This window comes from Chiroxiphia lanceolata, chromosome 4 (genome assembly GCF_009829145.1).
Source record: "Chiroxiphia lanceolata isolate bChiLan1 chromosome 4, bChiLan1.pri, whole genome shotgun sequence".
In the NCBI taxonomy this organism is placed as follows: domain Eukaryota; kingdom Metazoa; phylum Chordata; class Aves; order Passeriformes; family Pipridae; genus Chiroxiphia; species Chiroxiphia lanceolata.
The window spans coordinates 37,846,158-37,872,488 of NC_045640.1; the positions used below are offsets into that span (position 1 = coordinate 37,846,158).

Genomic DNA, 26,331 nt, shown 5'->3' on the forward strand with positions numbered 1-26,331 from the left:
TACATCAGAACAATATTTATTCAAAGCAATAAAAGCAGTAGTGATCATTACAAACTCGATATTTTAAAAATTTAATGCTGTATAAACATACATATTACTCCTGGTATCCATAAGTCTGCAGAGACCAGATCTCACGACCTGTGCTTTCAGGTATTCTCAGAGGTGGGCTTGATGTTTTCAACAATTTGAAGGTTTCTTCAATTCTGAAAATAAATTTTGTTTACATATGCTTATTATATAATTTCAGGTAAGAAATTACTGTCTTGCCTTTAATTTTTAATTATCCAAAATAGTAATAAGCAGCATGAAACCAAAATTTTTCTCTCATCCCCCCTTTTCCTCTGCAATTGGTTTGTATTTTAAATGCCTACCACATATCATAAACCTTACATAAAGAAAGAGGCAACCCAAAAAACACAATCAAAATCACAGAAAAGGCTAGACATTTTTACAGGCCAGCCACTTACAGAAATCTCTTGCTAAAGAAACATTATACAAAAATGCATTTCTCTCCAAGTATAATAAAAATATTTCTCACCAAACAATTTTATTACAGATCTCAGGATCAGTATCAAATACATGTTAATAAGTTATCATAATTCTTAAGATGAGATTGGTTTTACTTTTCCTTAAATAATAAAAAGCAGAGTTATGTAGTGATTTTTCAGGAAGAAAAGTTGCAAGTACCAGGGAATTCTTATCAGAAGATAAATAGTATTCCTAATTTTTGTCAACCAAATTCTAAACACTCTTTAATCTCTATTTAATACTACTAAGAATGCTTTCTATTGCTTTTTAGAAACCAAAACAGTGACTCATCCCACAAATACAGAACTGTAAGTGGATTTATTATCCAGTGGAGTCATAAGGAAATGCCACACCTGATGTAGAGACCTTTGAGGTTTGGAACACACATGTACATTCTCTATATGCCTTAGTCCAGTACAAATCCCTCCTGGGAAATAAATTCCTGCTGCCCTTTCCTATTACTTACATTTTACTTATCTTTTCCATTCTTTGTCTTATTGTCTCCTACAATTTAAAAGCAACAAAGTTAGTGAACTCTTCAAAGCTGACATTCTTCAGATGGACTTTCAACTTAAAGATTCAGAGAAAATGTGACTTTAAGCACTGTTTACATATCAAAAGTATTTTTATGAGACAGACCTAGATGTAGTTTTGCTTAGTTTCCTTGTTTTTCACTAGTAGTATATACAACCAAAACCAATGCTTACTTGTTCTCTTGACCTCAGAAAGGAAATCAACCGAGCATTCCCCAGTTTTACTTACCTTTGAAATGTCTGTCAGATCATGAGAATTAATGGTCATGGCTTTGGGAGATGGGTTTGTGGATAATAGTGAACTGCATCCAGAGGACTGAAGATGACTCTCTGGCATCTCCTCATTCCTCTCTGTATCTATAGAGAAATACTCGGTTTTGTGTCACCTTTGCCTTTTTGCTCCCTTTTGCAAGGTCAGCTATCAAAAAACTTGATTTACAGTATGTAATAACAGAAGAGAATGCATTGTTTAGAGCGGGAAAAGGAAAAGCTACTTTAAGAGTCCAAAATAGGTTTCTAATTTTTTTAAAACAAGATAAATACAGTATTACTATGTATAATATACACAAAGCAAATTCCAAAAAGATTACTAGGAAGATTACTTTATCCTGATTCTAGTAAAATCAAAACTTTGAATATCTGATTACAGTGTCAACTTTTAATAGTAATTCCATATAGTTTACGTTATTTTTATTGTTAACTGCCTGTTCAAACACATCTTTAATTTGTGCTAAGTAACCTGTCTTATAAGTAGCAGAAACATTATAGAAAATTATCACCTTCTTGCTTAGCTTAAAATTTGTATTAAGCTCTTGCCGTTTTCTGGCTTTCCTCCCCTTGGGACAACTGTAGCAACCATTCAGCAGAAACAGACTTTTTTTTTTCTGTTATATTGGGAAAGCTGTGTTATTCTTTGTAATTTCAGATTACTGAAGTTCATGAGGGAAGAGAACTTAGTATCTAGGAAAAAAAGTGTTGCCATGTCCTTATTTTTAGTAAGGTCACCATCAATGCATCATACCTTTGGAACATGCTTAGCTACACTACTGTGTCTAAAAATCATATCAACTAATTTTAAGCAATTAAAATTAAAAATTAAAATAAAAACAAACCTTGACATAACCAAGAAACTGCCTTCCTAATTTCCACGGAAATTTCTGAGATTCCCTTTTAATGACAATGCAACAGCCCAACACGAAAAAAAATGGAAAACAGCATCTCCTCCTTAACACTGGTGGCAGGAATAACAGCTGCCACAGGGGAAAACGGTCAAATCAATGAAGTGAATGATGCAAGCTAAGGGATAAAGAGCTATCATTGAGGAAGACAGAAAAATTACTTATGGCCTGGGCAATGTTTTTAATTTCTTTCCCACTTAAGGCTTTTTCATTTACTTCTTGTATGTTATCAAAATTAAGTTGAAAATGGAAGAAAAATATTTTGTCTTCCTCTTCAAAATGAGAGCTTAGCAAAAATGCCAGTTAGATGGCTGCTAACTGGTTCAAAGGGATGAAATATAGACAACATTCAGCAGTGGTTTGAAAAAGAACACAGATTACGAATAAAAAGGCTCCGATTTATCTTGAATCCCATTATAAAACTAGAAACCAGCACCATAAAACCAGTGATAGCAAAAATAATTCTTTCTGTGCGTATGAATAGTGTATTTTCAAAACACAATAACTGCTTTAAAGTCCAGATAACATTGTCTTTCACTACCTTAGCAACAGCATCTCAAATAAATTTATATCTTTAATATTTTGAGTAGCTATTTGTAACTATTAATTACTAAGCTAGAGTAGATAAATCTTCGAAAGAACCAATTACAGACAGGAAGTGATGAGGAGGTTAAATTCTAATCTGCAGTACGGATTTAAATTCAGAGGTCACTAAATTGCAATTATCTACTTAAAAGCAGTATTTTAGTCAAGGTCAGCAAGAAGTGTTTAGCATATTTATGTTAATTAAAAGGAAAATCATTAATACTCACCAGGAGAAACTGGAATGCTACTAGAAGTACACGTCCAACTTACATTGCTGGGTTCTGTAGGTAAGTCTCTCTGAAATACAAGTTTACTGCATTTTAGCCATACACCCTGTTTAAATCATCTTTTGACTGAACAAAATTATATTTAAGTACTAACTATGTATGCATTTGCACCATCCAGTCAAGTTGGCACTACACAAATGTCTTTACAGGATTAAAAAAATCCAACATTTCCATACATACACTTCATTTAAAAAGTAGTCTATTTCATGGAGGTTTTTTTAATATCAATATTGCTGTTTGTAAACAGGTCAAAACCAGGCTAAAACATAGTTCATATAACTTAGGTATGAGTAGAACAAATAACCTTAGCTCTTAGCATGCTAATCATTTTATCTTGACATTGGCTGCCATTAACTTAACAAAGCAAGTGTACCTTCCACTGCTGATTGATATTCAGAAATGCAGTTCTCAGTACTAAAAAAATAGCCTCTAGATTAACTGAACCTCTTTCCACTTAAATGCTTAGAACTCAGAAGTCTATTCTAAGCTAGTTTCCCAGGCTCCTAGATGAGAGAGTGCTCTTTTAAGAAAGGTTCTCAGTTTAAGTCAATCTAACCAGTTAACAGGGGAATATTATACCCAAATAAGTGAATGAGTGAGAAATAGTACATATGGTGTGGGAAGATGCTGGAAAAACCTGTAATAATGGATATCTCTTAAAAAATACAAAAATAGTTATCTCCACTGTCTACGTTTAATTCCTTTCATTGAAATGGATTTGGTATCTTTCACACTTTCCCAGAGCTAAATGCACAGCTGCTGCTACTTTGGCAACAGCAAGAGACAGATCTTAGAGTGTTTCTGTTGTGTTGGCTAGATTCCAAAAATTCCCCAAAAAGTGCAAGAGTAAGACTAAAGAAGTAATTCTGAATTGTTTCTGTGTATGTGAAGTACAGTTTGGATGCAATTTCATCAAACAAGGAAGCAGCAATTCTGTGACCCAAAGGATTATTTCTTGGTAGTTTTCAAAAGTCTACTGGGAAACAGGGTTTTGAAGACTATATAAATATAGATATACATACATACATATATATATATACATACACATGTATATATATGTATGTGGTCTTACATATATATATAGAATTAGCTTATTTTGCTTTGAAAAAAGACCGGTAACAATGTCACACAGTAACTACATTTGAATTTGTTCCTGAGGGTGAATTCTTTCAGTAATATGTAGTATAGAAATATAATTACCTCACTCAAAAATTTTTCAGTGATATTTTTGAGAGTATTTCCCAAACACTATTCCAACCCTGGGAACAACTGCAATAAACATGTCACTTAAGTAATAATAAACCAAATTTACAGAAAAAAAAGAACAAGTCTAGTCTGAAACACAAACTTTCCTGGGCTGCTACAACAATCTCTTGAAAAGAATATATTTGAAACAGGACCAAAACCGTCTATGGCTGCTCACCTGAAGGCCTCCTGAGACTGCTAGCAAAAGAAAACACTGCCATTGGTGTGTTATTTGGGCATATGTCTACTGATAATTAAATTCCAATATCCATAAGAAACTAATTTCAGATGGTAAACCACTTGAGCCATTGCTGACATGAAACTGTTTAAAAATGTGACTGAGAACATCGATTCTGTCTATTTGAGCTACAGCCTTTAGCAATAATCTTGTGATCAGTCTGAACACTTATCCATTTCAAGACTTTGCATAACTAGCACACTCTCAAGGCACACAGTAAAAAATCTTGTATACAAATATTAGCAACATTTTCAAATCTGCGGGTTCACCAACACACACAAAGCTCCTGGTTACGAAGAAATTCATCATTTTTACATCTGTGGAGAAAAATCCAACTATTTTCCACAAGAGTTTTCAACTTCTGGACAGCATCTGACAGTATGTGAAGGATACACATGAGATGCATATGCAAATACACTTTGAATTTAAGCACGTGATCAAAAAATTTATGCTATGGCTCACTGCATCTCAAAATACTTACATGTGTATTTAAATGAAATTATATAATGTGCACACAAGGACCTTTCAACAGCATGAAAAATAACCCAGAGTCTTAATTTAACATAAGACTTGATTTGCTATGCCAAATGTAGCTACATCACAACTGTAGCACTTTCACACATTAAAACTGCAACAAACATCATAGACAAGAAATAGGAAGTGGGGGAAGAGGGTGTAAACAGGAGAAAAAACCCATCAATTAGGCTAGAAACTTCAAGGAGCCATAAATTAAAAAAAAAAAAGACTAAAATAAGAATTAATTAACCGCACATTTTCCATTGCACATGCCATCTATTTTTGTCAATGTCAGTTGTATAGAATGAAGACTTCATATTCAAAAGTCTTCAAAAACTTCCTTCTATAACTCCACTGGTAAATAAAAACACACCGAAGCATAACTAATGAATACAGGCTTAGCTATTCCTGCAAAAAACCAATTCCCAATGGAGAGCTTTGTTCATAGAGCATGATAGCACAACAGAACTTAACAATTAAAAAAAAAAAATCACCACCAACTCCATAAACAGCACTTCCATTCAAATTATGTCTTTAAAACCAGTAAGAGGCACATACAGGAGGCAGAAAGAGCAGAAACAGACCAACAACGTGGAGTCCGGGCAATTTTTGTTATAGCATTAAAATAGAAGTTAACATACCTTTTTGGATTGTAACAACAGTTCTGTTTCAAGAAGCAAAACTCGATTCAACAAGTTATTCCAGTCCTTCTCATCTATTATCACCTTTCCTTGCAGTTTCTCTTCTAAAACTTGTAGTTTATCTTCTATCCAATCTAGCTTATGAAGCTTTTCCTGGCAATCAGCAAGCTGACTCTTTAAAAACTCAATCTCAGAATTATCTTCTATGACCTGAAAGTATGGATAAGAACATCTAATTTCTAATTTCAAAACATACATAATTCATCATTTAATCAATCAAATTAAGTGCAATCTTCCTCAAGTTCAGTAACTGCATCCTGCTACACTAGAAAAATATTTTCCTTTAAGAATTGTCATAATGTCCTATCCATGGAACTCAGCTTTTAAAAGAAACTGTTGACAGAACTGTCTCTTGAAAGGTCAGTACAATTTAAATTACTTTTCTTTTTTCCAATTTTTTCAATATATTTATTGTAGAACTATTAGTTATACTTAAGGAGCATCCAGCTATAATGTAAAAACCTTTATCACTTCAGAAAAACTCTGTAAAAAAAATTAAGAATACATGCAGAGAGCATCTTAAAATAAAAGTTCTTACTTGTTCACATTTAACTTCCACAATATCATGATCTAGGCACAATTCCTCCTCGTTACCCCTCTGTGCTGGAAGGGGTAGCGGATGAACGTCACCACTAACTTCATTTCCTGAGTGTCGCTCTACTAGAGGCTTCTTTTGAGTATGTTAAAAAACAAACAAAGAAAAAACCCCAACAAACTGCTGGCATTATTCATTACAAGAACATTTCAATTTATTAGCCAACTAATGACACATAAGATCTATCATTTTAGTATTTATTTAAATATAGCAATCTTCTCCCAACAGGTTACAAAATACAGAAAGCAAGAGCAAGCAGTTTGATTTAAAAAAAATCATACAGACTTGAAAGAATTGTAAAACAAATATGCACACACTTTATCATATGTACTGTGTACCTTGTTTCCCTTCCACAAACAGTAATGAATGAAATGCAATCTCCTTTCATAATGTAAGGGTTGTTAGATTTCTAAGTGTGGATTGGGAGGTATGTTAATACATCTAGCGAGATTCATAGACAGTTCCAACATCAAAACCAGGACTAAAAGATTCAGAAAAAACAAAAGTTTAACTAGGAAGCTCAGAATTCTCTCTTTCTTGACAACTGTCACCAAAATAGCCCTATAAGCTACAAATTTAGTTTCCTTTGAAGGCTTCCCTTAGAGAAAACAAAGTAAGAGAAACATTTTGCAATTCCTTCTAGGTGGATTAAGTCCTTTGATCCTGCCACAAAACAAAATAAAATTCTTAATCATTAAGAATGCACAAGTACTAGTTTTGTGCAGCATCTTCACACATACAGATTCCTAGATGTTTTAGTGAAGCTGAAACGCTCCTCTTCTAGGGAATTCTTAATAAGCACTATATATCCCCATTCATTTCTACCATTAAACAACCAGAAGAGAAGACAAACCATTTCAAATACTTTCTTTGTGAAGTTTTCCACACTGATAAAAAAAGCAGTATTTTCCTTCTAAATAGAAATCACCAACTTTGGGCAGTCATAGTCCTAAAAGTTTTGTAAAACTTTATTTTGCACCCCTTTAGCAGAAAATATTAAGAAAGTTGCCTCCTCCACGTGTCAAGAGCAGCATAATGCAGAATCATTTTTACTCAAAGCATTATCATTTTACTCTTGTAAAACCAAAGCCAGGAGACATTAAGAAATCTTTGCTGAACAGATTAAAACAAAAAGCAAAAAGTGGTCTGAAAGCTGAGTTGACAACACATGCATTAGGCCAAGTACACTTCATTCTCCAAACACAATGTAGCTTCTTTTTCTGATTTTACCTTTTTTTCATTGCTGTCCCTCCATTTGATACAATTCAAATGACAAACAACAGCACTATTTTATTACCACCAAGACTTTGAGATCAGCTACTCAGGAAAAGAGGCAACATCCTCTGTATTTCAGCCATTATTTCAGTCAACCACACTTCGGGGAAAAACAAACAAACAAACTCCAGGCCACCTCAAAACTGGTTTGATTAAGTGTTAAAATCTAAATAAAAGCACAAATTCCATCAAGAGTGTGAAATGTTACAAATGAGATTAACCTTTAGACATAAAACATAAAAGTTATTTTCATACCTGTTTGGAATTCGGAGCGCTGCCACTAGGATCAGCAAGGCCTTTACCACAATTTGACCATATTTCATATTTAAAAGGTCTGAGTTTTTTCCTTGTTTGGGATTTAACCTCCAAAGTGAACAGAAGAAAATAAGATAGGAAAATTTTCCAGGATTACACACCCCACTTTTTACCATCACTAATAGTCAGAAATATTTCATGGCGCACACACACAAACACATTTAAACCTCTCTAGTACAATAATGTCTAAAAAAAAAAAATTATCCAAATTTACAGAGAACACAGATGCACAAGTGCATGCCATATTTATATGCTCATTAATGTCTATGCAAAGTTGCATCAAAGGAGGTTGTAAAATAGAAAAGACAACTTGCACCAGAGTTGAAATGCGAACAAATATAAAATGTTCCCAAAAGTAGCAAATTAAGTATACAGAAGCCCTGAAGACTGTTATAAACTCAAAGGAAACAAAATCCTGTAAAATAGGAAGACTGAAAATTCTTTACATTAAAGCACAGACTGATAGACAACACACTGATAAAAATAATGCCTTAACAATGTAAACAAGTATCATTGATGAAAATACTCAGATTTGAGAAGTGAATACAAGTGTTACAGAACTTCAGTATATCAGATGGTTTTACTTTGCCTTTATATCCATGTGCAAAGTTTAATGATTCACATGTTCACGATGTCAAGAAGTGCAAAGGAAAATATATCACCGTAAAGACACCAAGTACTAGATATATCTTCATTCTAATATTTTTTCTATTTATACTTCAAAGAATTGGCAGCTTCATGTCTTGAATGATAGCATTCAAGCATCTAACAATGGAAATTCATACTAATTATCCATTGTTTTGTCCATCAGCGATGCTGCATCTTAAATAAACTGGTCTTCGGCTTCTACCTGCAACATCAAGCATGTCAAAAGAAACTTATAATAAAGGTAACCTTTTAATCAGTACCTTATTAGAGTTACTCAATTCCTTATGTTTTTTCACCACAGAGTTGATAATGTCACAAACAATTTGCATTTTTCTTTCCGCAAAGCCAAACTGAAGAAATTGCTCTTTTGTTAAAATTGGTTTATACTGAAACTGATCTCGAAGAAACTGCAACAAAACAGGAGTTTACTTCACTTTCAAAATCACCACACGATTTGCTGTAGAACTGGCATGGTCATATTCTTGTTTTACTACAATCTTTTCTTTCATTCTGCACTTCAACAGTTAAACCTTTTCTCATTCCATTATTTATAAATATATAAATGCATATATAGCTGTTTCTTTTAACTAGGCTTTAAACATACCTCCTCTTCCAGAAACATTTCATTTGCATCACTCTTCTAAAGTTTAACCCACAGTCTTAAGATTCATGAAATAAGTGACTGTAGTAATTAATACTAAAAAATTTAAAACAAAGATTTTCCAAAGTGAATGTGCAACAAAAAGTTGTTTCAATCTCAGCAAATGCATCAGAGGGCTACGTAAAGCTGCCCCAGAACCTTTCTGTAAAGCAGTCTCTGTCCTCCTCAGATGGAAAACTAGTCTGAATTAGCCAGCATTTGTTAATACATCAAGCCACCTTTTCTAAAAACATGCTTATGGATATTTTAAGGATAGTTTAAAGTTATTTGCAATCAGTTAAGAACTTGATTCCAACTTATACAGTGTTAAGTATTCGAGTTCATAGATTAAAATGGCAGAGCGTTTTAAAATAGCCATATTTCTTAATTGTGCTTTCATTACAATTTTTTAAGTTTTATGTGGGGGTTTTTTTGGTGGTATGATTTCTTCCAAGGTCACTTCTATAAACTTTGTTAGGTAATAAATATGTTGGTATTCTTTAAAACAAAAAACCATATTACTGTTTCTGCAACTATCTCAAAATAGAGAGACCACTGGCTAACACCACCCATCCTTATTTTCATGAAAACCTAAACCCTTGCCACACAGTGACTTATTACTCATATTAAATCCTAACAGAGCTACAGTTCACGTTTGTTGCCAAACATTTTCACTAATAAAACTCATAGTAGATGTTTAATTTTTGTGAGGCTATACTCAAAACTGTGCTTCTTCTGCAAAGAACACAAAGACAGATACCTTATAAACAGCTTCAATAAAACGCAAGTCACTCTTTGCTGTCAGTTCCACATCACACTTTACCAAAAGCTCTGCTATGCAGGTTGAAAAAGAAGTAAAACAATAGTTGATGATAGGTAAAAATGCAGCTGGATCACCCTTTACTAACCTATTAAGAAACAAAAGTATTTTACACAGCAGAAGATAACAAAAGCCTTTCATTACATGAATTCAAACATTTCACTTTAAAGGCATTAATATAGCCAGCAAGTTATATCCAAGTATCTCTTTCATTTTAAGGATTTTTGTTCAGGCATATCTCATTCAGCAGTTTTTACTGTTATCTGTATAATGCCCAAAAAAAAAAAAGTTCTTGTGATCTTCATATAATTTAAACATTGACAGGTCTAAAGCCCACCAGCATTTTCAGCTCAACATTCAACACCTTTTTTTAATCTTTACAGGATGAAACTTCCTGAATGAAGTTTTGCAAGCACTTACAAAGAAATTACAAAGGTCAGAGATTAACTGAAGAAAAGAGAACAGGAGAAGAGCAAGACAGTAATATACTTAGGATTATTCTAAGGATTGCTCAGAGGAGGAAAATTGCACCCTTTTGTACTTTGCACTTCTCATTCACCAAACCCCAGCTTCCCGCAGACATTTGCTCTGCTTACTCATCACTATGTGTAATGCTAATATTTATACATAGCTTGTTTACACATCTTACTGTCATCGTGTATTAGCTCAAATTTTCACACTGCCACTTACACTGTATAATCCACATCTCTGGGATAACTTAACAAGCGAAGTCCTTGTTCTAGTTTTCTTAAACTTCCATTTAGGTCTCCTGTTGCCATTATTCTGAATGCTATTCTTCTTTCAGTATGGAATAAATGTAAAAAAGTACATCCCCTTTAAAAAAATTATATACACAAAAATTACAAAATGCAATAGAATTACCACTGAAATTCAAAGAGTTTTGCTCCCATTTCTAAACACTACTATTTCCAAAGCATTACAATACAGCACAGAACTACAGCTCAATACCAATTAATACCAGGCATCATCTTCATTCATTTGAAAGAGGATCAAGCAGTAATCCTCAGTGTGATCAACTACCAAAGAGTTTTAAAGATATCTGAAAATATAAGAATAAAGAATTTTGTGTTGGTTAAATCCACTAAAACTGAATGAAAACAAGTTTCTTGGCTGTTTCAAAGGAGCAGAAGTTCCACAAGTAGTGAAAAGCTTCTGCATTCTTCAGTTTAGAATGCTTCTTTTCTTCACCTGGCCCTAAGCTCACTGGCCAAAAGAGCAATGTTTGGCTTTGTAGACATCAGAAGACAGGACTAGCAACTCATCACAGATAATACTTCTCTATTTAGACAATTCATTAAATACACTTAAAATTGTTAAGGGGCAGGGGGTAACAGAGTGCTTAGATATTTAGGAAAAACAGTTTATTGGGATAATAACCAAAAAGTCCTTGTTTAACTTCTACATTGTAATGTACAATTTAAGAATCCACTTTTAACTACAAAAAGCTCTCTTCCTGGAGAACTATCCCACAAGGAAACTGAAGACTGAAAAAAAAAAATAAAAAAGAGAATCAGCAAAGCGTGAAACCATCAACATCCAAATCAGTTTTTAGATCTATCAAAGGCATAATTAAATACAGGAAGCATCCACTTTTAGTATGTACCAAACAGAACTGATTAGTAAACTGTCAAATGAAAGAAGAGAAGACTGGGGAGAAAACAAGAAAAAAAAAAAAGAAATTAAAAATTGCCATAAGAGATCTAAAAGTACTGGCAATTCTGCCTGGCTGGCAGATAGTAAAATGAAACACCTGAAGCAGTACCTTGAAATATCAGTACTAATAATTATCCTTGAAAATAAATTTATATTTAGAGACAGTCTAAAAGTACTGTACCTTGCAACCATTTGTTTTTATGTAACCAATATTAGCTCTTCTCCAATACAAAACTTTAAGAGCACAGACTGGATCATAGCCCAGCTCTAAGGTCACAGCTGAAAACAAATGCTTGCATCTTAACAACCTGGACAGACTGACAGAACTTGAGAAAGTCTATCAGCAAACTATCAAAGTCAGTGTTTTTTGAATCCTTTAGAGATCAAAAAAAGCCTAAAATTTGAAATTGGAAAGCTGACACCTCTCAAAGAACATTCTTCCTCACATCCTCAAGATCTGCTTGTGACTGGCTTAATCCCCTACAGTACTTGCCACAAAAGCCTCAGTTAAAGAGTAATGACTTCAGTTATTAAGCCTTAGAACCTTAGAATAGAAAATCACTGTTCAACTTCCTGCTAGAACCTGGGAGATAATTGCTTGCCACTGTCTCCACTGAATTTCTTTTCTTGCCAGAAAACAAGTACTTTGAAGCAGTGAAGGGCCATTGACCACCAGTCCAAGCAGTGAAGGGCCACTGACAGACAACCTGTAAACGAAGCAAAGGTCTCAAGAGACAGTTAAGGCTTGTATTAATGGTCTGGGTTTGTTGAGGGTGTTTTTCTTCTTGGGCTTCTATGGTGTTTAATCAGCAATCCTCTAGATCAAGCTCTTTGCATGTGTTCTTCCCTTCTTAAAGTATTTTCTTCCTATTTAATTATGGGGTTCCTTCAATTTAATCATTAGGTTCTCAGTTATTAGTTGTGCTAAATGTAAGTACACAACACTTGCTGCTGAACGTTTGGGACAATTTAACCAATTTGTTTGGAAACTGAGGCAGCTATTCTTCCTGCATTACCTTACAAAGTGATCCATTCTATGGTTTTGACAGTTTAACTACATCTTAAGACAAGTCTCAAAGAGTCTGATATAAAAATGGAGCTCTAACCTGCAATGCAAATACTCACAGAAGATACTCTCACAGGAATTTGTCTAATCATACAGGCCATTTCCCAAAAGTATTTACAATCCTTTTTACACTGGACCTCTGGATGTAAAACCAGCAACTACTGTTACGATAAAACAAAAAAACTACTATTACTACTACAAAACAAAATATCTTGAGGTCATGAAAATAACAGTGAAGTTGGTAGAAAATCTTTCGACACAGTAAAAAGTGGCACATAGCTTATGCCTGTAGAAACTCATGACAGAACATCTACATAACATTGGCTGTCCAGAATAAAATCGGTACAACAAAGTTTTAAGATATGATAACACAGAACTGCAAGTGGATCAAACAACAATTCTTGAAAACTGCGCATGGTATTCAAAGAATTAATGTAAAACAAAACAAAAAACAAACAAACAAACAAAAAAACCCCACCAAATCCCCCCAAAAAAACCAAAAATAGCTACCCCATGAAGGTTACCAAGTATCTGAACACTGTAAGCATTGTCTCTGAAATGCCTAACAAAATAGGTTTCTGATTTCTTCTAATTGTATCTAGACGGTCCTCTTGCAAGGGATGGGGAACTGAGGGGAAATAGCACCATTACGCAGAGACGCAAAAACGTCACCGACAAACAGTGGATTTCGCTATCGTGCCAGACACCACCGTCGCACTTGGAGCACACAGGCAACTCGCACAGGAGCGAACCGCACAAGGAATTGCGTGTCACTGGCTGGCTGCCCTGGGCGCCACTGCAACTCCAGCGGGAAAAACGCGTGTCCCCACCAGGTCACGGCAAGGCGAACTCGCCAGAGTGGGACTGGGGCCGGCTCCACATCCGCCCTCCCTCACTCTTGGACAGGCCGGAGGCCGGGCCTTCCCCGCCTGGGGCTCGCCGGCCCCGGGGAGAGGCAGAACCCTGCGCTTGGAGCCGGCCCGCACGGCTGGGACAAACCCCTTCCCCGCGAGGGATCCTGACGCTCACCCGCGCCAGGCGCACCCCCCGCGGGAACCCCGCAGTTCCCGCCGGGAGCGCCGCTGTTCCCCCTGGGAGCCGAGCCGGGCACACTCTGAATCTGCCGCCGCGAGCCCAACGGCCACTTCCGCTTCCCGCGCCCTCCGCGGTAACGTCACTTCCAGCAACAACAGCAGCCGTCAGAGCGGCCCAGTGGGGACGCGGGGCGGCGGGCGCGTCCTCCTACCGAGGCTCCCTCCCAGCCCAGGCTCCCTCCCTGCGTCCCTCCGGCTGCCCCCGACTTTCCCCGGGGCCGCGCAGCCCCTTCCCGCCCGGCGCGGCTCTCGCACGGACGCGGGCCGGGCTCGTCGCGGCGGCGGTGGGACCCGGGCTGGCTCAGGTACGGCCCGCGGTGCCCCGGGAGGGCGGGCGGGAGGGCGACCTGGCCAATGGGGAGCGGGGCCTTGGGAGCGGCCCAATGGGGCCCGGGCGCGGCATCGCCGGGAGCGGAGCGGCCTTTGCCTGCCCGCCCTGCCCTGCCCGGCCGGGCTCCCGGAGCCCCTGTGTGGGGAGGGGCGCGGCTGCGGAGCTCCTCGAGACGCGGAGCGGCTTTGGGCCTGCGGGACGGGCGGTGCCTCCGCCCGCCAGCCTGGTTGCCCGGAGTCAGTCTGAAGCCCTTTAGGATTGAAGGACTCGCACGGTTACGGGCCGCGGTTACGAAGGAAGGAACGTTCTCCTGTGGGGATGATTGTGGCTGCAAAACGGCAGCCACAGGGCTCGGTTGCCATAAAGCGGAGAGCATTTAGATCAAGAGTGCGTGTTGCTTTTTATTTAACGAAGTAGAAACCGGTGCTAATGCATCATTAATCAAGATTGCTTTTAGTATCCTATCGTGCTTGTCAACACTGCTAAAGAATTTATTATGTAGTAGCAAAGTAACATGAAAAAGACGCAATTAGAATTTAAATCAGCCTTTGACAGATACCAGACAGAGCCGGAAAAGATCAGCAATTTAGAAACAAGCTTGGGTATTTTTACTGTGATAGTTTTTACAGCCATGCTATCAAGGTTTCAATTCCGAGATAAAGTTACATTATTGGAAGTTTGAAAACATACATTTGAGTGGCCTGTTGAATCTTGAGATTGAAAGTGTATGTTCAAAATAATTTAAAAATGTATTTCTGGATACCATTACTTAAAAGACTTTATTATAACAATGGAATTGCTCATCTTGTGTTACGAGTGAGTTCTGAAAGCGTTTTTCCTGAATTACTACAAAGCTGAAAGTAATTACATGATGAGGAAGATTTGTGTTCTAACAACTAGCATATAAGCTGCTGAATAGCTACACGGATATTGGAGCCTTGTGGATTTCCAGCAGCTGGTTCTAGAATGGTTTAAATTGTGTCTCACTTTGTTTCTTCTCTAAAATTTCTTCAGTTGGTCCTTAAAGTAGCGAATGTATTTTTTAGTCCTTTTTTTTGTTACGAAAAGGGGTTTTATACTATTTCTGCAGTGATGTCCTCTTTTTAAGTATGTGAGTACATTATTCTGAAGGATTTATGTTAGGACACTAGGCAAGCAAGCTTGTAAAGATACTCATTCTCTTGTTTCTAAGCGCCCAAAATCCTTACTGCATTATCGTTGAAGTCATGAAACTTTGTTTCAGTGTCAGTCACAACCTCATCTTGTGTGCTACCCAATACTCAGGGCATTTTTGTTTTTCTTTGTATTTTATAGTGCTTCACTGACGCTAAATGGGATATTTTTATTAAATTTTAAAGGAAGTCTAAAGATTCCAAATGTTCTAAAGCTTGAGGCTTCTTAACTTGAATAGGATATAGATAATATTTGGTACTCTTTGCAGAAGCTTATTGTTAATTTTGTAACTCTTCAAGCATGGAAATTTTCGAAAAAATCTAGGCTGTCTTATGGGTTTTGTTTGCAGTATTTTTTCGATTGTTTTATGAAGACAGGTGACATGGTCACCATAATTTTGACAAAACTCACTTCTTATCTATTCAGATCAGTCCTACAGTTTTATTTTGCAGTGTGTGCTGAGTCTGTCTTACAAATGTTTATTAATAGCCGTCAACATTTAATTTGGATTTTATGTCCAGCAGGCTCGCAGATGGGTCAGGGACTCTGGAGAGTTGCTAGGAACCAGCAATTGCAACAGCAAGGATACAGTGGACCAGGCTATCTTACCAGAGAGCATGGTAGGAGGGTAGCTGCTAACGTTTCCAATACAAGTCATCGCAAACAAGCCCAAGGAGGCATTGACATCTACCACCTGTTGAAGACAAGAAAATCTAAAGAACAAGAAGGATTCATTAACCTGGAAATGCTGCCACCAGAGCTTAGTTTTACCATTTTGTCATACCTGAATGCAACTGACCTCTGTCTAGCTTCATGTGTCTGGCAGGATCTTGCTAATGATGAGCTCCTCTGGCAAGGGTAAGCATGAACAAAAAAGTGTGACCTGGACATTATAAAAATAATTAGATTTTAAATTTGTCTCAGTAAGTGCTTTTTGGCACTCTGACCTTAGCAAAGGATTCTTAAGTTAAATGAGTTTTGACATAGAGGAAGCATATATAGTTTAAAAATGTGTTATTCTGGATTTCTAATTACTATTGGGTATTATTGGAGATTACTACATACAAAAGTGTATTTGGCACAACTGTATTATTACACACCTATTGTTTGGCATATTATGGGGAAAAAAAACGGGACTTGTTTTCACTTTGATATTAGCTCAAAGCACATCTCAAATGTTTGTATTATTTCTCTGAACTTCAAACCAGTGTCTAGCTTGAGCAAGGAATGCTGTTCAGATAAACTTCCAAATGAAAAGACAGGATAACTCATCTACTATATTTGTCTTAGAGCAACTTAGGTGTATGTTTTTTTAGAAGACAGTTATGGAGGTGGGAAAAAAAAAGGCTGGTTTTTCTCAAGTGAAATGTCTTATGTAAAACATGTGCAGAGCTTGTATGTCTAGGAACATTCTTTCATACAAAATACTGTAATATCAAAATGTAATTAACAATATTTTCTTTGGTATTTTATGTTTTACAACACTAGGAAAGACTCATGAAGTCATACTTATCTTCAGAGTCGATGGTTAGCAAAACTTGTAACTTCTTTCCCATTTTCTTACCCCTTAACCAACGGTACTATGTCTGTAATAGTTAGGGGTTTGTTCAGGTTGTTTCTTTTGCTTTCATTAGGATAATGCAATATAACTTCTTAGTCACAATTGTTCTGCCATTGGGGATTGTTGTATTGACAGGAAATAGAAATTCCAATGAAGGATACCAGTAACCTTCTAAGTTTATCAGTACACATTGTACTGTGCTCACTTCTTGGTACCGAACCCACCCTAAATACAGATAAATTCCCTAGGCTAAAGCTTGAAGATACTAGAGCTTCTTTGTTGTATGCAGTATATATTCTTAACGTACAGGGGCAAAAAAAACTCCAATGTATTTTCCTCAAAGTTCATTCTGGGAAATAGTTTGATCATTTCTAGTGAAATCTTTCCAAATAATGGTCACATTCAAAGTATGCACTTTGGTAATGAAAATGTGCCCTGATTTAGCAGATTAATAAGAATCTCAATTTGCATAATCTCTGTAGACATCTACAGATCTTCAGCGTTCCACATGTATTGGATGCATTTAAGCTTTGGCAAGTCCTGTGGCTGCGGTTCCAAACTCAGTCCAAATAAGTCCCAGGTCTGAACTGAAAACAAAGTCTGTACCATGTCCTCCTTGCTGGTCCTAAACATTGTGCCTAATTAGTTACAAAGCAGGTGTGTTGAAGCAAAACTACCAGTTCAATAAGGAATCTAGAGAGCATAGAAAATGAAAGTTAAAGGGAGTTTCAGATGGTGTCATCAAGGAGACTGAGATGAAGGACAGAAACCAATGAAACTGAGATACAGAGTCAAGCTGGGATGGAAGGGAAAGAAACTGAGAAGTTATAGAAGATACGGACGGATGGGGCTAGATCTAGTAATTAGGACTGGCCAAGACATGAAAAAGAAGATTCTGGTGGAAAAGGTGGGGAAAGTGGTGAGTTAATGGCATCATTTTGTGCAGATGTGGTGTCCCATTCACTGCACAAGAAAAGAAACACAGTGTTTTATTTGTCATAACAACTCCTCACAGTTCTCATCAGATACTGCCAGGGCCAGAGGTCTCCACTGTGTGGATTTTGTTATGATGCCACCTACTGGGATATGTTTCGAGTTTGCACTCAAATACACCAAAACCCCTGTGAGAAGAAAACAATGATCATATAATTGAAGATTGTAGCAACACACATGCAAAAGAATTAATAACTGAAAGAATTAATAACCTATTTCTAACTTTTCCTATAGTTTGAGTATTTAGCTTTGCAGCGTTGATTACATTTTGCTTCTGTAAAATATATGAAATTCAGAAAAGAATTTTTATAATAGACTAATTCTGTTTTCGTAGGTTGTGCAAATCCACTTGGGGTCACTGTTCTATATACAATAAGAATCCACCTCTAGGATTTTCTTTTAGAAAATTGTATATGCAGCTAGATGAGGGAAGTCTCACCTTTAATGCCAACCCTGATGAGGTAAGTGAACTGTTGATGACAGTAATACACAGTTAAAATAATTGTGATTGTTGTTTTATAACTATAGCTATATAAAAAGTTTTAATAAGTGTTTGTTTTACTGTAGGGGTGGTTTAATAGTAATCTACAGCCTTATTCTGGTCTTTTTTTGAGTATTGTAGCTGTGCACACCACTTACATGACTTGCCTCTTAAGTACTCTGTACACCAGTCTGACCTATGGATGCCAGAAATCCATAACCACGTATTGACTTAGGAACGAGGCACATATCCTAACTGAAGAGACAGCAGTGAATTTTTAAAGGATAATAATACACTTCCATAAATTAAAATACTAAAATGCTTCTACAGAGTATGAGTTTGGTTCCACTTCAGGTAAAGTAGAATGAGGTATTAAGTCTGACTACTTCTATGACAATTATGTTTTGTTGTAAGCGACTTTTACTTAATTTCCACTATCAAGGGGCAAATCTTGAAGTATTATGGGAAAGATATACTGCTGAACTATTCTGAAGTTCAGTTTGATTTGATTTCTGTGGATGTTTGTATTGCATAATCTTTATAGTATAGAAAAACATAAATTTATCTTCAAAAAACATACCCCATGTCAAATTGAAAGGTTTGCATTTATTAATTCATGTAACTAGCTGGAACAGTCAGTTTCTTCTTTCAGTCCGTCACCTTTCAAAGAAGAAAAGAGTATGAAAGTAGACAACTTTTGCCTGGAAGATATGCAATTAGTGCCCAAGTGACAAAGCCAGACTCCTGCTTAATGTTTTGTAGGAATGGAGTGTACACAATGCAATACTGAACAAAAGTAGCATTAACTTCCTGCATATAATTATGCATACTCAAGGAAGTGGTAATTGAATAAATCCAAAGTAGGAAAAGGACTAAGAGATATGAAAAGATATACTTCTAGAAGCAAATTGCACTCTGCAGATATGATACAGAAAACGTGAACTTGTTACCACAGGGTGAAATAAATAAAGCAGTGGTATAAATCATTACAATAATGTGATTTTGCTTAAGTTCTTGCTTTATCTCATATTCTACTTGATCAAGAGGCCACTACTTTTATCAAAAATTGGAGTATTTTGTAATTTCTATCGTAGAACTCTGCCTTGAATTCTGATACACAGTGTTGAGATATCAGCACCTTGCCACTTGAGTGATTAATATTGATTTTCAGCAGAATTTTCATAAATTTAGTAAAAAATATAAAGGTTTTCAAATGAAATGCAGTATTTAGGTGACTTAAATGTTTTCAATAATATATCAAGTTTTAATTGGTAGCAACTTTGCCCATCCAAATTTTTCTTTGTATTTCAGTTTAACACAATTTTTCACTTAACTATGTGAGTTTATAATGTGTTGTTATATTTCAACCCTATATAAAGTAATCTTCATATGTTTAAAGCATTTGGAGCCTTCACAAAAGGCACTTAATAAAAAAATCCATTATTTTTAAAGGAAATTAAGATCTGCAGATTAGAGCTAATTTATAGTATACCTAAGTTAGGTATTAACTTTATTATGCTCCTCTTGCTTCTTATGGGTTCATTATGGTTTTATTGTACAATAGTAGTACAAACAGTCTGCTTCAATGAGAGATGAGAACCTCGGGGTATCTCCTAAGGGCTCTGTTCCTCTCTCCCTGTGGAGCACCATAGCCTGGTAGGAATCATTCAGGGCCTGAGTTTCAACAATTGCTTTTATTGTTTACAACTGTGATATTGGCAGAATTATTATTATGAGGACACTGTGACTGGACTATATGATATGAGGTTCCACTATTACAAATTGTGTCTCCCAATTTCCTGCCAAACTCTGCTTTACATTTGATAACAGACCTGATCAAATTACTATAAAAATAGGAATACTTACAGCCACAGGAGCAAGATTCTCCAAAGGACACCGCCCATGTCATGAAAGTGGGTAACCAGGCTCCACAGCAACAGCTCCAGAGCTAGCGGTGGCTCACGGGGTAGGGAAGAGCATCTACACACTTTGTGGTAGGATTCTCTGGTTAGCCATTGTTGTGTGCATGGTGTTGTGATATCTGCTGTAATTTAGTGTGTTGATTGTGTGCATGAGCTTGCATAATTCATAGCAAGTGCTCACATTCAGCTGAAAGGATGTGCCTAATCACATTACACATAAAAAACCCCTCCAGTGCATGTTTGGGTTGGGGTTTTTTTTTTGGTTGTTTGGTTGATTGGTTTTGTTGGGGTTTTTTTCATATGGCGCCACCATTGTAGCCAAGATTTTGGAACCTGTTTTTTTATTGTTTCTTTGGAGAGGGGGGAATTTAGTGTCAGTATTAACACATGAGTATGAATATTATGTTGTTTAATCTGCCTACATGATCTCTGCTGTATTTTATTTTAAGGGGATTGTATGGTGTATGTGAAATATTTCTCATGCAGTGCTCATTTCATCTCATGTGCTTATGACTCAGAATTTGTAAGCAACCAGAAGTTATTTCCCACTGTTTTGTATCCAGTTTCTAACTCCCTACAAAATATATTGTCAAGTTTAGTATGTGGAGCTATGCTAGGTAGTTAAGATTGAAACTGAAGGTACAAAATAAAATCTTTTGATCAGGAAAGATGTATTTTTTTTTTCATCCTGTCAGTCTTTAATGAGGTTGTGATTTCCTTTATATAGCATAATAATAAAGTTCAGTAAGACAGTGCTTATACTAAGCCTGGCTTTCCACTCTTCTGATTGTCTTCTTCACTATCAAGTGCCCTTAGTTTTTGTCAGGGAAGTCAGTTTTTTCTGACCTTTTCCTGATTTTAAATGATTTGCCACTTGTGTATAAAGTCAGCTGCCTTACCTGACTTTAATTTTAGATAGTGTGTAGATGGTGGAATGTTTACAATGCTGTATATTTCTAAGCAGTTTTTTTTGAAACTTATCCTATTTCATTATCATTTACTAAGCAAGCCAATTTTTAGATGCATTGATTTATCTGTCTGAAGACTACCAGAATTATGTGTATGCTATAGGGGGAAGAAGTTCTTTTGTGTGATTTATCAAAAAAGTTGGAAAGTAACATACAGCTCAAACCTTTTGAAAACTCTACATTAACGTCAGAGGGGTTTAATCTTGTAAATTATTAGTTATGGATTCTGTGTAATGTGGAAAATATTTCTGTGTTCTACTTGCAATTTCTGCCATCATAAGTTTGTATCACTGAAACTGTATTTTAAAGAGGTACAGTGAAAGTGACACTAAATGTATGTTATATATTGTGTCCACATTTGTCACCAAATTACTTGATTCATTACTTAGTAAAAGAATCTTAAAAATTTCTAGTAGAAAATATCTCATCTGTACTGTGCATTTTTTCTAGAAGATGCACCATGAACTATATAAAGAATGGGAGCAATAATACCATACATGTCTAATTATTATTTGCTAATAATGTTAGTGTTACCTAGAATCCCCAATAAGAAATTGGCACCCTACTATGCTAGCTAGATACTCTATATACAGAATAAAATGACAGTCACTATCTCCAAAGAATTTAACTAAATAATTAAGCTATTATTTAAACTTGAATTCATATATTTTGTCAGCTTTTCTTTAAAAATGTTTTAATTTTGTTGGTGATCAAAATCACCTTTTTTAAATACAGTACACACTAGAAAGAAATGAGCACTTTGTTGATACTTCTGTAATCCTACCAAAATGTAAAAACTTATAACTTGCAGTAATATAAATCATCTAAAAATGTTTATGTAAAGATACTACTAGTGTTTTCTTTAGTCACCTTTAAAAACTCTTAAGCTAAACAAATACAGCATGTGTAAAGCCATTTATGTGAAATTTGAAATATTAAGTGAAATTTGTCTTTATTGACAAATGTATTTGTCATATATTTTCCTGCACTACCTTTAAGTAGGCATTAGATAAAAAGCTTCATTGTTTCCCGACTCTGACTTTGCAAACAATTCCATTTGAATATGAAAAGGAGAAATTATTTATATATGTAGAAAAACACTGATTCCAAAATTCCTGTGCCATTAACTTAGAATATGTCTGGTTTGTTTTGTATGCATATGTAAACAGAGGCGTCAAAAGCAACTACAGAAGTTTTAATGTTGACTGCTGTATTGAAGTGTTCTGAAAGTACTCCTAGCAGTGAAGAAAATAAATGCAGAAATAAAACCAATACTGAAAAATAAAAGTTTTCCATTTTAGGTATCCTGTATGGATATAAACGAATGCAAAGGCTCTTGGAAACAGGCAGAAAAGCAAGCAAGGAGAGTCAGTGCTGTAGTAGGATAGGTTGGGAAAACAAGCATTGTGTGCATGGAAAAAAAGGAGCAACTGTAAAAAATAACATACTGAAATAGAACAAATGGCTTTTGTTGTTACTATTGGTCTATAGTTATGATTGTTATTTGCACATGTAATTTAAATCAACACTTCCATAGGTTGATATTTTATCCAGAGCTGTCTGAAATTCAGTGATAATATTCTTGCCCCAGAGGCAAGGTATCCTTGAGGCATCTCTCCTAATTCTCTAATGCTAAGAACATTATAGTGCTCTGAATCAGAATTAAAAGAACATACTGTATGTGCTCATCCCTCAATGTCTCCCAAGTGTTAAAAAGGCCTCTTCAGACCTGGCAGAGAGTGGCACAGATCTGCCTACCTGACTGCAGTCAAATGTTTCCTAAGGGAATCACCAGCTGACTGATAAATAATCTTAGCGTAGGTTTTAATAGTGTGTAGAACTACTTATTTCAGCTAGTATGTGTGCCACAAGTGACCACCATAGCTACCAAAAGAGATCTGTTTGAAACGTGATTTCTGAGAGAGTTTCCAGGCAGTATTTACAGTGCTACAAAAAGCAGATTTGATGACATACTGTAAATCTTGTAAATGAAATTCATTTGCTGGGAGACAAAATTTAAGAACTTAACAGAGAAATCAGGTTTCTGCTGTTGCAAAGTGGTTTTGATAGCTTAGAATGAAATAAAAAGCAACTAAAAATGATGGCATGTGGTAAATATCATTTATACTCTGTTTACTTGTGAAGGAGTTGAGGAAAATGAATGAGACTGCATTCACAGAGAAAGATATTATCAAGAATTAAGTATGGTGGGGGGAGAAAGAGGGAATTAGAGACAGGGAATAAAAATGCTGTGCAAACACCTTGTAGCCTATCAGGTGAAGATTGGATGTTGAGTTGCAATCTAGTGCACAAGAAAGAAGTTACAGCATTTACTGTCACAGAGAAACATGTGATCTAATATGATCTAATTTGGACTGAAATGTGAATTTATGGCGAAATACAGGCTTCATTACAGTCCTAAATACAGATTCTTTTAAAATTGGGTCCTAACATTGCAAGATTTATTTTTAGAAACCATTTTTTAAATGAAATAAATATGTACTGATTAAGAGATATTTTCTATAAATATATAAGCAAAAATTATGGACTGGTAAAAATAGCTAGTTAATATTACAGGTGTTTCTTGGCTTTTCACTTTTGTTCTTAAACATATTTTCTAATTACCTTTTTTTTTTTTTTGCTTGATGCAACTGAGGCTTTGCTTTACTAATCTGCTTCTTAAAATGCTCCAAACCTGCACTCAGTCCTTTATTTCTTTTTCACACAAAATTGAAGAGTACTGGGAAGTTTAGCTTACGCGCTGAATGACAGGTTGCCCCTATGTCTTTATAGATGTAATGTAAACTAAAAGGGCAAACTTGCAAAGCATTTGGAAGCCTGATATCAGCGGATTTATGAAAAAATATTTCAGAAGTATTTTAAAGGTGATTTAGGTTGTGCCCTTGGTACATTGTTCTGTGCAGAAATGCGCTGTCCTACATGTTCTGCATTTCAATGTTATTCTACAGTCAAGATATATTGTACTTAAGTCTTGTAACAAATGCTCAGAACCACTCTCAGCCCCTACCAAACTGAATTGGAACAAGTTGGTTAGTTGTTCTCAGGTTTAGATTTTTGTTATTGAAAAATGTGAACGTTTTTTAAATCCATTAATTGGGTTTTGGTTTCTGAGATCATAAGGGAAATATTTTTATGTTTTGGGATATTTCAATGACCAGAAAGAGTCCTGAATATCACTGAAATACTTTAAAATTAAATTTGGCATGTTTATTCTGCAAGAAATGTGTGCTTGTAAAAGTGTAAAATTGTGGAAATCATAATATGAATATGAAGTATAAACAATTCTGTGTTTTTAAACTATTTTTATGTTAGGCATAGTGTTCTTATTTATGTGTATGCATATTTATATATGTTGATATTTACCTATGCTTTGAAATCAGCGTGCTTGTGTTTATTTGCATTATTACACATTTAAACAAATGCATTTAATGCATCTATTTGAATGTGATACATTGTATACATGTGAGAACATTATTGTTTTAATGAAAGATATTAAAGACTAAACACATTATGGCTAAGATTTTCTTATTTACAAAAGTTATGAAACTAACAGTTATGGTCCCTGCAGCATTTTAAACACTATTACAAAGTATGAAAATAAAAATACTCATCTACACTGTAAAGAAATTATTAAAGAACTATCATACTCATTATAGGGTTCATAATTTAAAATTTCCTACTGAGACTGAATGTAAAATCTCAACCATAACAATAAATTGTTTCTTTGCATTTGATTTATAATTTTAGAGTGTATTGTGCATGTTGAAATGTGATTTAGAGGAGGAGGGATCATTCTGAAAAACAACCCAACTAATTAGTAGGATGACATTCCTGCATTGTGAAGTACAATACTTGTTCCCAAATACATTATGAAGATTAAACAAATTTATATGTACATGTATTTTATCTCAGGGAGTCAACTACTTTATGTCCAAAGGCATATTAGACGATTCACCAAAAGAAATAGCTAAGTTTATCTTTTGCACGAGAACACTAAATTGGAAGAAGCTGAGAATCTACCTTGATGAAAGGTAATTTGAATTTCTCTTAAAACATTTTCTATGAATTTTCAATGTATAGCACCATTCAACAATATTTTGTTTGTAGTGATGCAATTTTAAAGGTGTAAAAAGGCAAGAAGATGCAACTAAATGATGCTGCTAAATCTGAACAGTTATTCAGTTTAAGTATTTATATGACTGTAACATGTTATAAGAACCCTCAAAAATACCACCTATAACAATTAGTCTCACATCCTGGGATTTTCCTGCATTTTTGTAGTTCTGGGCATAAATTGTTTTGAAGTTATGGTGAGCATTTAAACTGCGCAGGATAGTCTTTGCACTGTTTAACATTCAGATTTTATAGATATTTTGCTGCTTTTTTTGACTTGAGGGGGTTTTTCCCTATCTAGTATGGATATTAATCAGAAAAATTAGTTATCGCTTTACCAAGGGTTGATGGATTTTTAACTAATTTTGAATCCCCTAACCATTATTTGATTGTCTGATATTTCTCAACTGCAAGTCGCAAACACCTCCTAAGATGCAATGGTGCATCCTCTTAGAGGCATCATGAGTTGCAGTAAGGAACAGTCTCCCTGCTGTAGTGTGCTCTTCTGTCTCTGCAGTGCTTTCTTATGCCATCAGGTTGGGGTGGGACGGTATGAGGAAAGAGGAGCACCAGCACTTTCAACAGAAGTTGAAAGAGAAGGAGAACAATAAAGGCACCTAAATAGAAATGCTGCTGTCCTTCTGTTCTTCCTAGCAGGAATCCCCTCCTGCTTGCCATCCTCTTCAACTTGTACTACTAAAGGAATAGAAGGAGTCATTCTGTATGTCATTGTTATCACCGCTGACAGTCATGTGCTGTAAAACTTCAGATTATCAATCTTTTAGTCAATAGAAAATACACAAACCCATTTAGTGGATGAGGTTGCAAGT

At 35.6% G+C, this 26,331-nt stretch overlaps 2 protein-coding genes across 10 annotated transcripts in view; one reads left to right on the forward strand and one right to left on the reverse strand.

The window, feature by feature from the left end:
- CEP44 (centrosomal protein 44) lies at window positions 1-14,113 on the reverse strand. 6 transcript variants are annotated; one of them, XM_032685029.1, is made up of 12 exons: window positions 13,874-14,112; window positions 12,904-13,005; window positions 10,795-10,938; window positions 10,045-10,192; window positions 8,905-9,051; window positions 7,937-8,044; window positions 6,350-6,481; window positions 5,752-5,961; window positions 3,052-3,121; window positions 1,291-1,418; window positions 995-1,032; window positions 1-203 (listed from the first exon to the last, which is right to left on the reverse strand). In XM_032685029.1, the coding sequence occupies exons 3-12, from the start codon at window positions 10,881-10,883 to the stop codon at window positions 95-97; spliced, it is 1,179 nt and encodes a 392-aa protein (XP_032540920.1). In that variant the 5' UTR covers window positions 10,884-10,938; window positions 12,904-13,005; window positions 13,874-14,112; the 3' UTR covers window positions 1-94. The 6 variants fall into 6 exon arrangements, with proteins under 6 accessions (XP_032540920.1, XP_032540921.1, XP_032540918.1 ...); XM_032685030.1 differs by lacking the exon at window positions 12,904-13,005 and having other exon boundaries at window positions 6,350-6,478; window positions 13,874-14,113; XM_032685027.1 differs by lacking the exon at window positions 12,904-13,005 and having other exon boundaries at window positions 13,874-14,111.
- Window positions 14,027-26,331, forward strand: part of FBXO8 (F-box protein 8) — a 16,148-nt gene continuing 3,843 nt past the window's right edge. The window contains exons 1-4 of one of the 4 annotated variants that reach the window (XM_032685034.1): window positions 14,027-14,243; window positions 15,964-16,300; window positions 18,331-18,457; window positions 25,301-25,419. In XM_032685034.1, coding sequence (XP_032540925.1) covers window positions 15,975-16,300; window positions 18,331-18,457; window positions 25,301-25,419 — 572 coding nt within the window. In that variant the 5' untranslated portion in view covers window positions 14,027-14,243; window positions 15,964-15,974. Of the gene's footprint in view, window positions 14,244-14,473; window positions 14,657-15,963; window positions 16,301-18,330; window positions 18,458-25,300; window positions 25,420-26,331 lie in introns of those variants that run through there. The other 3 variants (XM_032685035.1, XM_032685037.1, XM_032685036.1) reach the window with 3 other exon arrangements.

What these genes read in the sequence shown, in the direction of transcription:
- CEP44 (XM_032685029.1), bottom strand. Translation starts at nt 10,883, where the DNA reads ATGGCAACAGGAGACCTAAATGGAAGTTTAAGAAAACTAGAACAAGGA. An exon ending in AATTGAGTAACTCTAATAAG is followed by an intron (nt 8,045 to 8,904) that starts GTACTGATTAAA and finishes TTCACTTTGGAG; the next exon opens with GTTAAATCCCAAACAAGGAA. An exon ending in ATCTGACAGACATTTCAAAG is followed by an intron (nt 1,033 to 1,290) that starts GTAAGTAAAACT and finishes TTTAAATTGTAG; the next exon opens with GAGACAATAAGACAAAGAAT.